Source organism: Schistocerca cancellata, chromosome 3 (assembly GCF_023864275.1).
Source record: "Schistocerca cancellata isolate TAMUIC-IGC-003103 chromosome 3, iqSchCanc2.1, whole genome shotgun sequence".
Classification (NCBI taxonomy): Eukaryota; Metazoa; Arthropoda; class Insecta; order Orthoptera; family Acrididae; genus Schistocerca; species Schistocerca cancellata.
In genome coordinates, this window is record NC_064628.1 from 544824760 (window position 1) to 544841316 (window position 16557).

Genomic DNA, 16557 nt, shown 5'->3' on the forward strand with positions numbered 1-16557 from the left:
TTATATTCTTTGATTTCGCATGCGTGTCAGAAGGAATATTCCATCGTAAATCCAAGCAACATAGGCACTGCAATACCGTATTTATTCACCGATACTGGGAAAGGACTTTCAATTAAAATGTCTCCCCAGTACGGAAATGTACATACTGAATGTACGAGTGCAGATTTTAGAGACATATGGAAGTTCGGGTCTGGCCGTGGAGCGCTTTCGGGTAGCCTAATGATGAGGCGACCGCTCACGGAATGGTTCGAGTCCCAGTCTGGCACAAATTTTCATTGTTGACATTCCATTGTACAGCTGATGGTAGTTCATATTCGCAACTCCGATTACATGTCGTGTATTTCATAACGACTAGCCGGCCGTGGTGGCCGAGCGGTTCTAGGCGCTGCAGTCCGGAACCGCACGACCGCTACGGTCGCAGGTTCGAATCCTGCCTCGGGCGTGGATGTGTGTGATGTCCTTAGATTCGTTAGGTTTAAGTAGTTCTAAGTTCTAGGGGACTGATGACCTCAGATGTTAAGTCCCATAGTGCTCAGAGCCATTTGAACCATAACGGCTGCAGTCTCCTCAGTACTTTGTATCCTGCTTCTGAACAACAACGGCAATGCACTATCGGATTTTCTACGTTTCTTCTAAACTGCAGATTTAAAATAACTGAGCTCAATGGCAAACACTGACTTAATCAGTCACTTTATACCTTTTGCTTATTAGGTTGTCATGCTATTCAAGGGAAACTATCCCAGTTCCTTGGTGCGGCGACAATTTCGCCGCTGTTCTGCAGGGAAGTGGCTGCGACCATTTCCAGAACAGTGCCGAAATACAGGGTGGCAATTTTTGAGCCATGTGTAAAAAAAGGTAAATTAGTTACAAACTACAGCGTCCACACACTTTAGTCAACATGTAAACTTCACTACACATATTCGGATTTAGATTATGACGTGTTCGATATGCCTGCCATCATTGGAGATGATGTGGCGCAGACGAATAGCGAAATCCCATTTGACCCACAGAAGTGTCGGAACATCGATGCTGTGGAAGACTTGCTGAATGGCTGTTTTCAGCTCAGCAATGGTTTTGGGTTATCGCTGTACACCTTGTCTTTAATATAGCCTCACAAAAGGAGTCTCATGTGTTCAGATCTAGAGAATATGGCGGCCAATCGCGGCCCTTGCCAGTGGCCTCTGAGTACCCTAGGGCCAGAATGCGGTCCCCAAAGTGCTTCTCCTGGACATCAAACACTCTCCTGCATCGATGGGGTTGAGCTTTGTCATGCATGAACCATATCTTGTCGAAATCATGGTTACTTCGGACATGGGGTTGAAATCATCTTCCAAAACCTTCACGTACCGTTCGGTAGTCACTGTGCCATCAAGGAACATCGCACCGATTATTCCGTGATTGGACATTGCACACCACACAGTCACCTGTTGAGGGTGAAGAGACTTCTCCATCGCGAAATATGGATTCTCAGTCCCCCAAATGCGCCAGTTTTGCTTATTGGTGAAACCATCCAAATGAAAGTGGGCGTCGTCATTAAACCCAACCATACCAACACCCATCACGTCCCGCGGCCAACCGTGCAGTTTGAACGTCCTAACGCAAACCGTTCAGAAATTATTACGATTTTATTTCATGTAGTTCAATAATTGTCACTCTGTACTTAGTGTCCCCATCTTTCCTCTCTGTAATAGCTGATACTTGTTTTATGGACATAGAGCCGTGATCCACAAAACAAGTATCTGTAACTACCCATATACTGACCGTGAAAGCCTCCATTCTATGATTTTCTCTATGTTTCCTCGTACAGCAGTTTCCGAGCTGTATAAAGAGACGTTTCCAACATCCTGGTGCGTGGCTTCCTGCCACATAAATATGACAGCACTATACGCGTGCCAATAATCTGTCTCCAATTACCGCTATAAATCCGCATTCCGCTGATGTCAGTGGGGGCATAACAGCAATTTACAATTGTTCTGTGGACAGAAAAAGACTCCTATTGGCTTGCTGGTTCTACATTCAATTTTACGTCGCAAAGCTGTAGACTATGAGGAACACAACCATCCTGTATTATATGTGTGTCCATTTTTACTTAATGGACCGAAACACATAAGATGGAAAAAGAAAATGTAATTTTTGCGCTACTTAATCTATGAGCCAAAATATGTAATTTGAAAAACTAAAATGTCATTTTTTGCGCTAGAGGTGTGGGGAAAAAGTGTCAGACTTCAAGGTCGAAAAAATGAGCTCCCCAGGGAATGGGATGATCTTAAATCAACAGACCTAGTCTTCTACTAGCCATAGGCTACACTTCATTTAACCAACCCCAATAACGTAGATTTGAAAACACATTTTGTTCACCGTAAGTTGTTACCTTCAACATTAAGAAATAAAAATAGAATATGGAGTCACGTAATAAATTCATCAAGACGTGAAGTGTTGTAAGCGGACAAACTGTTGTAGATGACTTTTTAATATTGTATTCCCTGTTTCTCCCCTTCGAGGGATATTAATGCTGGTTCTTCTTGATAGGATTTTCTCAATTGTTCTGATTTTTGTGATGTATTTTATATATTTTATGTTTTTAATTTTCAGTTTCAACCTAATATTATCGGAATATGAAATACACTAAGGGAAAAAATCGAAACAGCAAGGAGGAGTTGTGACATATAAACAAAAGTTGGTAGGCGTGTTTCTATATGTGGAGAAAGATTTTTATTCGGATTTCGTACCAGTGGCGTAAGGGAGGCGTTAGTGGCCCCACTATAACCGCCGCAACGGTCGTGAGCACTAGTTACTTTCGAGACTGGACATTGTGAGTTGTTGTAAGTCAGGAATGCCTTTTAGGCGACAAAGACGCCATTATAATCACATCACTGAGTCTGAACTAGGTCTTTTGATAGGGCTACCAGAAGCTGCATTTTCCTTCTGCCATACTGAATAAATACTTTTCAGGAATGTAGCCACTGTATATGACTGCTGGCAGTGGATGTCTCGAGATTGCACTCTGCGCTGCCACGTGGCACTATCTAGAGTGTAGACCATCGTGTTTGACGTATGGCTCTGTCACATCGTACTGCATCTGCAGCAGTTGGCATCACAGTGACACAACGAACTGTTAAAAATCGGTTACATCAAGGACATCTCTGAGCCAGAAGCCCTGTAACGTGCTTTCCATATACCCTAAACCACCGCCATTTGCGACTTAACGGTGGCGTCAAGCGAGAGCTCATTGGAGGGCTGGGTGGAGGTCTATTATAATTACTGATGAAAGCTGGTTCTGCCTCGATGCAGTGATGACCGCGTGTTTGTTAGAAGGAGGCTAGTTGAGAACATGCAACGAACCTGTCTGCATGCTAGTAACACTAGATCTTGTAACGGAACATATTAAAGGCTTTACTTTACCGAAGTATGCGATACCCTCCAAATTCAACCAGTTTAACGAGTATTTATGATTATAGAAAAGTTATTGTGTATGTTAACAATGATTGCATAACATGTCTCCATAAACAGTCAACCCATTAAATTATACTGAATAACTGACCCACACAAAAGTTAATATCACTTGATCACTGATACAGCAAATGTCATCATGTAAAAACACTAAGTTCATCTTAAATAATTAATATGAAGTACGAAAAATAGTGGCCAACTTAGGTATTTTGGATCTCCTTAAATAAAAATCACCCAGTGAAACCTATTTGTTCACTAGGAGCGTTTTCACTCAGTATTCATGTAATCAATCCTATTTTAGACAAAAACCAATGTAATTCTTAATAATTCATGTTATTTACTTATTTATGCAAATTAGAGAAGTCAATTGACAAACTTCTAAAAAACGGCCTTTTTGTAACAAAGAATTATTCTGTCAAGTCAACAAATCTGTCTGTCATTTTAATAACATGTTAAATTATGTCACTCGATGCAAATTAATAACTTTTCTGCACAAATTATGATAACAGATGTACATGTGACTTATAAACTATATCTCTTTTTAGTAGTTCTTTGACAATGTTATAAATACCAGCAGCAAGAAGGGTCGGGGGCGCAGTCGGAATGTCACTTTGGTAAAGTGTGTTTGTGTGTTATTGTTTGAGGTGCATAAACAATGCAAAGAATATGTAAAGGAAGTACTACTTTGTGTTGTGTCATGGTCTTTGGTGGACAGTGGAATTAAGATGGCCACCAAAGTAATAAATATTTGAAGTTTACATATTTGTTGGTTTCGCTCGTTCTTTATCATCAAAGCACATAAAAAACACGGGACCTCATGTTTTTAACCCTAGACAACCAGATTTAGAGTCAGCATGAGCATCGAGACACAGCAGCGATCCAGCAAACAGCAGCGATTACCACAATGCATTTTAATGGTGCCAACCTAACATCAAGTGCTAACAAGCTCCGTAAATGGGAGTGAAATAGTGCGATTATAGCAATTAGGAACATCTACGACTAGGCGACCATTACAATCTTCACTTGGGTTATGAATTGGGGTGCGATTTCATATGGTAGCAGGAGCACTCTCTTGGTTATCTAATGTGCCCTGGCTGCAAATTTGTATGTCAGTCTGGTGATTCGACCTGTTGCGCTGTCATTCGTGAATAGAATACTATGGGGTGTCTTTCGACAGAATAACGCTCGCCCACATACCGCTGTTGTAACGCAACATGCTATATACGGTGTCGACACGTTGGATTGGCCTGCTCGATCACCAGCTCTGTTTCCAATCGAGTATATAGGAGACATCATGGGACGACAAGTCCTACGTCATCCACAAACAGCATTAAACGCCCCTGTAATTTCTTCACGAAAGAAGACGAAGTAAATATTCCAGAATTCGAAACCAAAACAGCTGTTAGCATGAGTGACATAAAAGTAGATATCTTAGGTGTTACGAAACAACTCAAATCACTTAAGAGAGGCAAGTCTTCCGATCCAGATGGTATACCAACAGGTTCCTCTCAGAGTATGCAGACACAATAGCGCCTTTCTTAGCAATCATATACAACCGCTCACTTGACGCAAAGTCTGTTCCTAAAGACTGGGAAGTAGCAAAAGTGATACCAATATTCAAGAAAGGAAGTAGGAGTAACCCATTCAATTATAGACCCATATCACTGATCTCAATTTGGAGTAGAATTTTGGAGCATATACTGTACTCGAACATTATCAATCACCTTGAAAAAAATGACTTATTGATGCATAACCAACACGGATGCAGAAAATATTGTTCTTGTGCAACGCAGTTGTTTATTTCCATGAAATAATGAGTGCTGTCGACAAGGGATCTCAGATCGATTCCATATTCCTAGATTTCCAGAAGGCTTTTTATATCGTTCCTCACAAGCTGCTATTAATCAAATTGCGTGCATATGGAGTATAGTTTCAGTTATGCGAATGGATTCGTGATTTCCTCTCAGAGAGGTCACAGTTCGTAGTGATAGACGGTAAATCATCGCGTAGAACAGAAGTGATATCTGGCTTTCCACACGGTAGTGTCATAGGCCATCTGCTGCTCCTGATTTATATAAATGATCTAGGTGATAATCTGAGCAGCCCCCTTAGATTGTTTGCAGATGACGCTGTAATTTACCGTCTAGTAAAATCATCAGACGATCAATTCCAATTACAAAATGATCTAGAGAGAATTTCTGTATGATGCGAGAAGTGGCAATTGGCACTAAACAAAGAAAAGTGCTGGGTCATCCACATGGGTACTAAAAGAAATGCGATAAATTTTGGGTATACGACAAATCTCACAAATATAAGGGCGGTCAATTCGACTAAATACCTAGGAATTACAATTACGAGCAACTTAAATTGGAAAGATCACATAGATAATATTGTGAGGAAGGCGAAGCAAAGAATGAGCATTGTTGGCAGAACACTTAGAAGATGCGAGAAACCCACTAAAGGGACAGCCTACATTACACTTGTCCGTCCTCTGCTGGAATATTGTTGCGCGGTATGGGACGGAGGACATCGAAAAAGTGCAAAGAAGGGCAGCTCGTTTCGTCTTATCGCGCAATATGGGTGAGAGTGTCACTGATATGATAAGCGAGTTGGGGTGGCAATCATTGAAACAAAGGCGGTTTTCTTTGCGGCGAGATCTATTTACGCAGTCGGAAGAGAAAGTTGGTGATTTGACAGCTTTCAATTGCGAAGCGCAAACGGCCATAGGCGAAAATATAGTCATCTATAGAGCTATGAAGAAGCGTTGGCATAGAGTAGTTTACATAATCGCGTTGTGGACATTTGAAGTAACTGCACACAGCGTACGGTAACTATCCTGAATCATCTCCGACCAAGTCTACTACAATAGTACTTATACGTTTTCGTTTATAATAGAAAAGTGGAAGAATTAGTACCCGGAAAATGCCGGGTTTGTCAGCAAGTGGAAATTCTTAAGAATGTTGTCACGGCTGTGGACCCTGTAGAAACTACATTTTTCAAATTGGTCTTATGGTAGGAACGACGTAGCAGATCCGGAGGCGGTCCCTCGCGCGTGCTGCCATCTGTGGTTGTGGCGGCAGCGGCAGCGGCGCATCTCCCTCGGCGAGGCGCGGCGTCGCCAGCGTCGATGCTGCGGTCGCGTCCGCGCATGCGCCGTGGCGGCGCGCCGCCTCCGCCGCACACACACAGAGGACGCCGACTCACGCACACACACACGCGCGCGCTCGCCCGCCGCCAATTTCCTCGCCCAGTGCCGAAACCCGGAGCAGCGCTCGTGCAGATTCCACGCCGCTCGCAGCCCCCACAATACGCCCGCCCCATGTGACGCTGCCGCCTGAGATGCTGCTGCGAGCGCTGGCCCCACCACGCGCACCGGCGACTGCCTACCGCCACTGCCCCCGATCCCGAATTCTCGTAAACATGTGTGGCAGCCATGCGATGCCTTTCGTCAACCAAGTAACGTGAAGTCCCGCCGCCTCTGCGGTTTCGCTGAGAGGGCTGACAACGTGGAACGCCGAGAAGGATGCTGAGGGGCACGGCGGCTGCCAGCTTGCTATGTCTCCTCACCTTCGCATGGACGGCGGCAGAGGTGTCCTCGGCAGGGTGAGTAGTCACGCTTTCTCTACCGTTTCTGACGTTCACGTTTCTCCGATAATATAACTGTCACAAGCTTTCCGTCTGTGTCTTAGTGATTAAAAATAAGTGATTTTCTTTTTAATATGGGAAATATCTTGACAGAATGAAACGCTTTGTAAACATCCGTCATAGATTTTACCTTCTTTTGTTTCTGAAGCGTGATCTGTGATTGGACTGTCAGCAAAATAGCGGACATAAAAATTTTACTGGTGACATGTAATAATCGTGGAAATGTTTAATCAACAGCATGCTAAACTGTACAGACCACCATCTAACATTTGGACCGTAGCAGAGATTGAAAGAAACTAATTTAGAAATTTTAGAACACGCGAAAATCTGTGGTTCCTACGTGGAAAAAAATATCTAAATTAATTTAATGTTCCTGGTGTTATCAAAAATAAAATTATAAAAATAACTTTTCTTAAAGTAGTAAACTAATCACTGACTGCTCAGATACATTCTTGAGAGAGAATCATCATATCCTTTCTTAACATAGGTTTTCCAGACCAGCTCCGCACAGAAACAATGGTTCCAATACGTATGTCATTAGTCGCAGAATGCAAGATTCTGTTTCATTTTTAAAAAGCCACTAATACGATCGTCTCGGATTATTCTCAACAGTACTAAGCGCTGCAGCTATGCACACCGAAAGCACCGTCAGCGTAACGTTATAACACTCTTCTTATGTTTACTTTTAATAGTTCTTAACAACGTTTTGACAGAAAATTTACATGTTTACAATAGCATTGCGTATTTTTTTATTCGAATAATTTGCCACTTGTTTTCATTATTTCAATCCGGAAATCGACGACAATAAATGTAAAATCTAAAAAATCTAAATTCGAGTCACTTTTGCCTTGAGCTCTACCATAATACATACTCACAAAAACAACAGAAACACACATAAAATGCAAAGTGTACAAGTTTTGCTTCGATATAACTATGAATTAGAATTCAAACATTCTTTTTTAAAATGAGATCCAGACACTCAGGGACCAGAGATTTATACTTGAAGTGTTGGAATCGTCTAAAGTTGGTGTATCAATGTTATGACGTAAACATCACATGTATGGCCTATTTTATTTATTACTTTTATTCCCTAGATCTTCTGTGTATATGATACGTTATCATGGAGCGTTTCGTCGCATACTGAGAACATTTTTAAAGACAGACAGTAAATAAAGAAGCTCTGAAATATGAAATGCCTGAATACAAAATTAAAAATGAAAACAGATCCAGACATGCAAAGATCAGAGGTTTATAAATAAACTTTTGGAATAGTTTTAGATTGGTGTTTCGATGTTATGACACAAACATTTATTGTAATTCGTGGACGTTCATGTGTATCGTGAATATTTCTTGTTGTGTGCATATCACAAAATATCATAAAGCCATTCACCACATATTGATGAGTTTTTTAAGGAAAAATAATAAATAAACTTTGAAATATGAAATGCATTAATACAAATAATGGTGACATAATAACAATAATAATAATAATAATAAACATCCTGTCTAAAGATTTGCATAAACTTGCTAAAATATGAAAACAGGAAGTGACTGGGATTTTTCTAAACACTGCAAAGTTTGGTGTTAGCCATTAATAAAGTCAGCGTTACGGAATAAGGAAGCTAAAAAGGAAGCAACTGTTTCATTCAGACACAAAAGGCTTCAGGTTGAGCAGCTGTTTTACGCACTAAAATACAGCTGGGAGAAGGCTACGTTCATTTGTTTGAATGAGACGCTTCCTCATTATTTCTAGTTACATTTCTCTTCTCTTATATTGTTACTTCCTTGTTTTGACAGAGCTGAGGTATTTATTCTGTAACTAGTAAGCAGTACTTTCACCAAACGTGGGCACTATTGTACGAAATTCTTTATTTAATTACTTGAGCATTTATATTGTGTGACAATGGCAGTCCCTTAGCCCCTTATCAATCAGGGATTATTAGAATTTCTTTTTACATTTAACATAACGGACATTGTACATCGAATAATACGCTGATATTAATAACTATTACTACTATTATTTTATAGTAATGACTTAATCATCGTAATGTCGGTGCTATTGAATTTGATTTAAGTACGTTTCTCATAATGTAAGATTCCTGTCAAATGCGGGTAAAGTAGTTCGAACAAAAAGGCAGTAGTACCGAAAGATCAAATTTGCAGAAGTAAATTGTTCCTAGAAAAGTGAGAAAAAGAGACGGAGGAAAAAGAGAAACAGAAGGAAGAAAGAAACGGAAAGAGGGCTAACGAAGTCTGGGACAGCGCTGATGTCCCACTAGTTTCCCTCCTGTCCAATAGTTGTCTATCGCACAGGAGGGAAGGAGGGAAACTAGTGAGATACGCAGACAGGGAACCTACGTCGAAGATAAAAGGAAAATCGTTAGACATCTTTTGATACAGCATGATTTTGAATCAGCGGCTAACGTATAGCCGAAAAGGAAGAGGGGTAAATATTTATAATTATGATAGGTACAGCCAAGGTACTGCAGGTATCAAATCTTGTATTGCGATTACGGAATAAAGATAAGTATTTGACATGAGAAGAAAGTTCTGGGGAGTCCAATGGTTAAGAGCTTTCGGAGCGATATGAGCCTCATTTGTGGCTTATGGAACTTTACTTTAAGACTTAGGTTTCCCGCCCGTTTTGATACTGACCAAAGGCCATATTCAGGTCAAAAACGGAAGAAGAGACAGTGGCAGGGTTGCCATTTATATATAATAGTATGGCGTCAACATACACGTTATATGCATGGTGGTCCATTGATAAGGACCGGGTCAAATATCTCATGAAACAAGCAACAAACTAAAAAACTACAAAGAACGAAACTTGTCTAGCTTGAAGGGGGAAACCAGATGGCGCCATGGTTGGCTCGCTAGATGGCGCTGCCATAGGTCCAACGGATATCAACTGCGTTTTTTTTTAAATAGGTTCCCCCATTTTTATCAAATATTCGTGTAGTACGTAAAGAAATATGAATGTTTTAGTTGGCCCACTTTTTTCGCTTTCTGATAGATGGCGCTGTAATTGTCACAAACGTATAAGTACGTGGTATCACGTAACATTCCGACAGTGCGGACGGTATTTGCTTCGTGATACGTTACCCGTGTTAAAATGGATCGTTTACCAATTGCGGAAAAGGTCGATATCGTGTTGATGTATGGCTTTTGTCATCAAAATGCCCAACGGGCGTGTGCTATGTATGCTGCTCGGTATCCTGGACGACATCATCCAAGTGTCCGGACCGTTCGCCGAATAGTTACGTTATTTAAGGAAACAGAAAGTGTTCAGCCACGTGTGAAACGTCAACCACGACCTGCAACAAATGATGATGCCCAAGTAGGTGTTTTAGCTGCTGTCGCGGCTAATCCGCACATCAGTAGCAGACAAATTGCGCAAGAATCGGGAATCTCAAAAACGTCGGTATAGAGAATGCTCCATCAACATCGATTGCACCCGTACCATATTTCTATGCACCAGAAATTGCATGGCGACGACTCTGAACGTCGTGCACAGTTCTGCCACTGGGCACAAGAGAAATTACGGGACGATGACAGATTTTTTGCACGTGTTATATTTAGCGACGAAGCGTCATTCACCAACAGCGGTAACGTAAACCGGCATAATATGCACTATTGGGCAACGAAAAATCCACGATGGTTGTGACAATGGAACATCAGCGACCTTGGCGGGTTAATGTATGGTGCGGCATTATGGGAGGAAGGATAATTGGCCCCCATTTTATGGATGGCAATCTAAATGGTGCAATGTATGCTGATTCCCTACGTAATGTTCTACCGATGTTACTGATGTTACTACAATATGTTTCACTGCATGACAGAATGGCGATATACTTCCAACGTGATGGATGTCCGGCACATAGCTCGCGTGCGGTTGAAGCGGTATTGAATAGCGTATTTCATGACAGGTGGATTGGTCGTCGAAGCACCATACCATGGCCCGCACGTTCACCGGATCTGACGTCCCCGGATTTCTTTCTGTGGGGAAAGTTGAAGGATATTTGCTATCGTGATCCACCGACAACGCCTGACAATATGCGTCAGCGCATTGTCAGTGCATGTGTGAACATTACAGAAGGCGAACTACTCGCTGTTGAGAGGAATGTCGTTAGACGTATTGCCAAATGTATTGAGGTTGACGGACATCATTTTGAGCATTTATTGAATCACGCTGTAAGAGCATGCGTTCCCAGAAATGATAAGTTCAAAACAGGTAGACATTGGAACAACCGAAATAAAATGTTCAAACGTACCGACGTTCTGTATTTTAATTTAAAAAACCTGTTACCAACTGTTAGTCTAAAATTGTGAGCCTTATGTTTGTGACTATTACAGCGCCATCTATCACAACGCGAAAAAGTGGTCCAACTAAAACATTCCTGTTTCTTTACGTACTACACGAATATGTAATAAAAATGGGGGTTCCCATTTAAAAAAAAAAACGCAGTTGATATCCGTTTAACCTATGGCAGCGCCATCCAGCGGGCCAAACATAGCGCCATATGGTTTCCCCCTTCAAGCTAGAGAAGTTTCGTTCTTTGTAGTTCTTTCGTTTGACGCTTATTTCGTGAGATATTTGGCCCGGTCGCGATCAATGGACGACCCTGTATAAGCAATATGTGGAAAAACTGAATCATTCGGAACGTTAGGTATAATTTATGCTATATTGTCAGTTGAATTGATAAGAATGTAACACAGCCGGAATATCTTTGATATACGTGTACAGGGAAAAGGCAGCAGGCCGAGCACTGAACCTTAGGGGACTAAAGAAATCAAGCAGCTCGTCCAGGGCGTGGAAGCCCAAGGGATGTCTGCCGGTCACCGTGTCATTCTCTGCCTTGCGGCGTGATGTGGATGCAGTATGGAGGGGCATACGGTCTGCAGACTGCTCTCCCCGACTTTTTTCCTGCCTGCCGATTTTCTAGACCTTGGAGACGCTACTTCTCGTTCAAGTAGCTTTTCAGTTGGCATCAGGAGGCTGAGTGCAACTCGTAGCTGGCCTCTCACCGAGGAAAAATCCTTGGCAGTGCCGGGAATCGACCCCGGGTCCTCTGCATGACAGCCATTATGCTGACCAGTTATCTACGAAGCGTGATGAGAACCCTAACGAACTATGTACCGCATAACTTACTGTGATGATGTCTGTGATCTATAGATGACTGCGTCACGTCTTTTTCTCAGCTTGCTGTCCAAACACAGTTCCACAATATTTTAGAAATTAACTGTTTCATGGATAAAACTTTTTTAGCATATTTTTGAAAAATAAAGGCTCAAAACCCGCTTTCCTCTGTGATAAATAATACACTTTCCTTACCAAAAAAATTTAAGCTGACTGATTTTGAAAGACGGTGAAGTCTGACATGTGTTTCCCATGAAACTAACTAGATCCATGTTTTCACATGAACCTAGGGTTGTCAGGCTTAAACATTTAATTTTAGAAACATTTTATGAGAATGGAAGTTACAGAAAAAAGTATAATAAACCAGTACCAAAACATTTATTTTCCTGAAAACAAAAAAGATGAAATATTGCACACAAGTTTTCAATATAACATTTGAAGATGGCTTTAACATACCACACATATTCTATGAAGTTTTCTGGGGCGTATATGTCCCACTACATACTGATTATGTACAGACCAGCAGAATTCCTGAGGTATGTAGTAATTTTTAAAATAATATCTATGATGTGTAAGAAAACACAATTAGTTAAAAAAATGGTTCAAATAGCTCTGAGCACTATGGGACTTAACATCTGAGGTCATCATTCCCCTAGAACTTAGAACTACTTAAACCTAACTAACCTAAGAACATCACACACATCCATGCCCGAGGCAGGATTAGAACCTGCTACCGTAGCGGTCGCGCGGTTCCAGACTGAAGCGCCTAGAACCGCTCGGCCACACCGGCCGGCCACAATTAGTTTCTTCGAACATTTTTGGAATGGAGAAGATGGTGATTTGATCTTATTCTCATGGAACAGGTACACTATAAACACACGCCACCCATTTGATCGCTCAAAGCCTTCTCTATATCCGTCCCATGGTCCGTAGTATTTTCCTCCAAGTTACGAAAGCATTTTGCTACATGCTGGCACTAGAGAGATGTGAGTTATCTCCGTCCTAACGTTCAGAACTGCATATTACTTTAGTGGGTCTACATGCCTCATTAACCACGAAAGGATTAATCTTCAAAAGGAATACATTGAGGTAAATGCTGTCAAACACTTTACTGGTAACAAGCAATCCTATAATGGCTGATTCGCGTCTGCTCACGGCTTGTTTGAGATCATCAACCACTTTAATTAATTCAGTTAATGCACTATGGTACTTTCGGTAGGCTGATTACTATTTATCGTGACTGTGTTGTAAATGCAAAGTTGATCAGTCAACTGTTTATGTACAATGAAGGCCAAAACTTATCATTTCCTACGTAATTACGTTAATCGGCCTTTAGAAGGGTCGGTGATGTTGCAGTTATCGTTTTTGGGTATACTCGTAGTTCTAAATATGAAAACGAAGCAGTTGAAGGAACAGGAAAAGACAGTGCGTATAAATCAATGAACAGCTTTTCGTTACAACATGGCCTGGAAACAACATCAGGGTGACGTCACACGGGGTAAGGCCATCGGGAAACTGGAAGAAGGGCGAAGTGTGACGGGTGTAGGCCAGAAATTTGGTAAGATTCACAGCATTGTTCACGTGCACGAGGAGCGTTCCGAACGACAGGCACTGCTTCCCTAAGCAGAGAATTATCGACCACGATGAACTACAGCAGCAGATGACCGCTTCGTTGTGTAGTAGGTAAGAAGGGTCCCACGTCAAACAGCCGGTGCAATTGCAGCCACATTTAACTAGACTGCAGGGTGTTTCGTCTCGCGCCCCACAGTGGCACGACGACTGCGTGATGACGGTGGTCTCAGACCAACGAGCAGTGCATTGTGTGCCGTTAGCTGCCACGCATCGGCGGCACTGTTTGCGAGGGCGCCAAGGACCAACGATCACTGCATGCGCGTGCTCTTCTCGGATTAGAGGAAGGAAGATAGGGTTTAACGTCCCGTCGAAATCGAGATCATTAGAGACGGAGCAGAAGCTAGGGTTAGGTCAAGGGTGGGGAAGAAATTCGGCCGTGCTCTTCCAAAGGAACCATCCCAGCATTTGCCCTGAGCGGTTTAGGAAAATCATAGAAAACCTAAATCCGGATGGCCGCAAGTGTGTTTGAATCGTCGTCCTCACGAACGCGAGTCCAGTGAGCTAGCCACTGCGCCACCTCGCTCTGTCGGACTGGAAGAGTTGGTTTGGTTAGGCGAAGAGACCAAACAGCGAGGTCATCTGATTAGGAAAGACAGGGAAGGAAGTCGGCCGTGCCCTTTCAGAGGAACCATCCTGGCATTTGCCTGGAGAGATTTAGGGAAATCACGGAAAACCTAAATCAGGATGGCCGTACGCGGGATTGAACCGTCGTCCTCCCGAATGCGAGTCCAGTGTGCTAACCACTGCGCCACCTCGCTCGGTAAAACACAACACCCAGTCCCTGAGCGGAGATAATCTCAGAGCCAGCCGGGAATCGCACTGGAAGAGATTCAGTTCGACTGTGAGCCGTGGTTTTGGCCCGGCCCACGTATGGCGAATTGTGGGAACACGTAATACACCCAGCAACATCGGCGAACATGATCGTTTCGTTGATACAGACGTTATCGAGTGGCGAAGTAAAACGTTGCTTTGGCGTACTGACCTCTAAATCTTAGAACACTATACACTCACGGGTCAACGTTATTGTGGTACTGTAATCCCCATGTGCGTGTTGTCAGGGGCGCCTTCGGCCCTGACTTCGTTTTTTATGGATGACAATACGCGACCACATCGAACAGCGCAGGTGGACGGTCTTTTGGTACGAGAAGATGTTCGGCGAATGCACTGGCCTGCCAGTTTCTCCAACTTAAATCCCATTTGATGCATGCTGGATGCGTTGGATGTGTTGGAAAGACGTGTTGCAGCCCTTCCACATGCAGCCAACATCCGGCAGCTGTCAACCGCGATCTAGGAGCAGTGCAACACCATACCACAAGGACTCCTTACCAACCTTGTATCCAGCGTGAGGGCACGCTGCTGTCCGTGGTGACCACTTACCCTATAAAGAACAATGTCACGCCTTTTGTCCAGGGGCCTGTCATAAATCGCGATGACTTCAGTGTAATTATTTTCTTAGAATAAAATTATAATTTCTGTTGGTCTCATTGAGTATTTCTTTCACTTAGCTTCTGTACTATTCTGTAGCAGTTTCTTGTATGTATTGTCCACGTTTCATCGAGCTATGTTACTTGGCAAGATACATTATATCAAAGCTACTTTTGTTCCTCAACTTTTGCAGACCAGTGTACGTACTACTAGCAAGAGAGAAACTGAAGATGTTTTTATAATACGCTAAAATATTTACCATCCGTACGCTCAAGAGATTCTCATGATGGCTTTCCTTTCTCTGTTTGCAGAAAACATGTTTCAAGAAAAATGTGTTTGTCTTCGAATGTGTGTCTTTCGACTGTCATTTTTTAAAACTTGAAAACTGATGGATTTCGAGATACAGCCAATTAATTCAACTACGAAAAGCAGCACAAAGCTTTGGCTTTTCTAGAAATTGAGGTGTTTGGTTTCGTTTAAATCCTGTGTGTGCAGAGCCTTGCTTATCCATTATATGGAGAAAGTCTACAGGCAACCGTGAAGCATGTTGTCAGTTCACTGCGACAGAACGCTGGGTGCGGTTCCCATCAATGTGCAGTGTGTCTAAGTGAATTTTCGAACTTTATTCTCTAAAGTGACATTACTTACACCCTGCCATGTAGTATCGGAACATCCCTTTGGTAGAGAGTCGTGACTGAAGTGTTTTTGGCTTTTGTCCACTATTAAGCACGAATATTCTCTGTCGGTCGCTACAGAATGTATTCTGAATATTACGTCTTAAGCAGAAAGATCAAGAGCAGAATTTTCATTGGTTCATATCACTTTTACTCTCCTCTTCCTTGTTACCATACCTATACAAATTATAGTTGTGTTGCTTAAGAATGTTAGACCTAGGTATGTAATGATCATATCATTAAATAGTCTTCTATGAAGATCGTGAGTTTAGCTGCAGGTCCATATACGTACCTGCCATAAGGATAGCACCACAGCGTGACACTAGTAGGTAGTGAAGGCAAGGCTGCAACGACGATACTACGCCGGTTCCGAGAGCTTTGTGGACAACAACGATTTAACATTTCTGATCCTGTACATTCAGTTCCAGAAACAATAACTCTACGTGTGTTTAGACATTACAACCCAGTCACCTTAATATCGTCAGTTTTCAATCACAACGAACACTAACACCTGCGCTAACCCTAGGATGAGCCGCAGGAATTGAGCAAAAATATGGAAACACCGCAAGAAATTCATGCTTAAACATACAGGTT

General features: G+C 42.3%; 1 protein-coding gene across 3 annotated transcripts in view; it reads left to right on the forward strand.

Moving 5' to 3' along the window:
* Window positions 1-6649: 6649 nt before the first annotated feature.
* Window positions 6650-16557, forward strand: part of LOC126175380 (gamma-aminobutyric acid receptor subunit beta-like) — a 324059-nt gene continuing 314151 nt past the window's right edge. For all 3 annotated transcript variants that reach the window (XM_049922151.1, XM_049922154.1, XM_049922153.1), the window contains exon 1: window positions 6650-7053. In XM_049922151.1, the coding sequence (XP_049778108.1) occupies window positions 6974-7053 (80 nt within the window). In that variant the 5' untranslated portion in view covers window positions 6650-6973. The remainder of the gene's footprint in view (window positions 7054-16557) is intronic.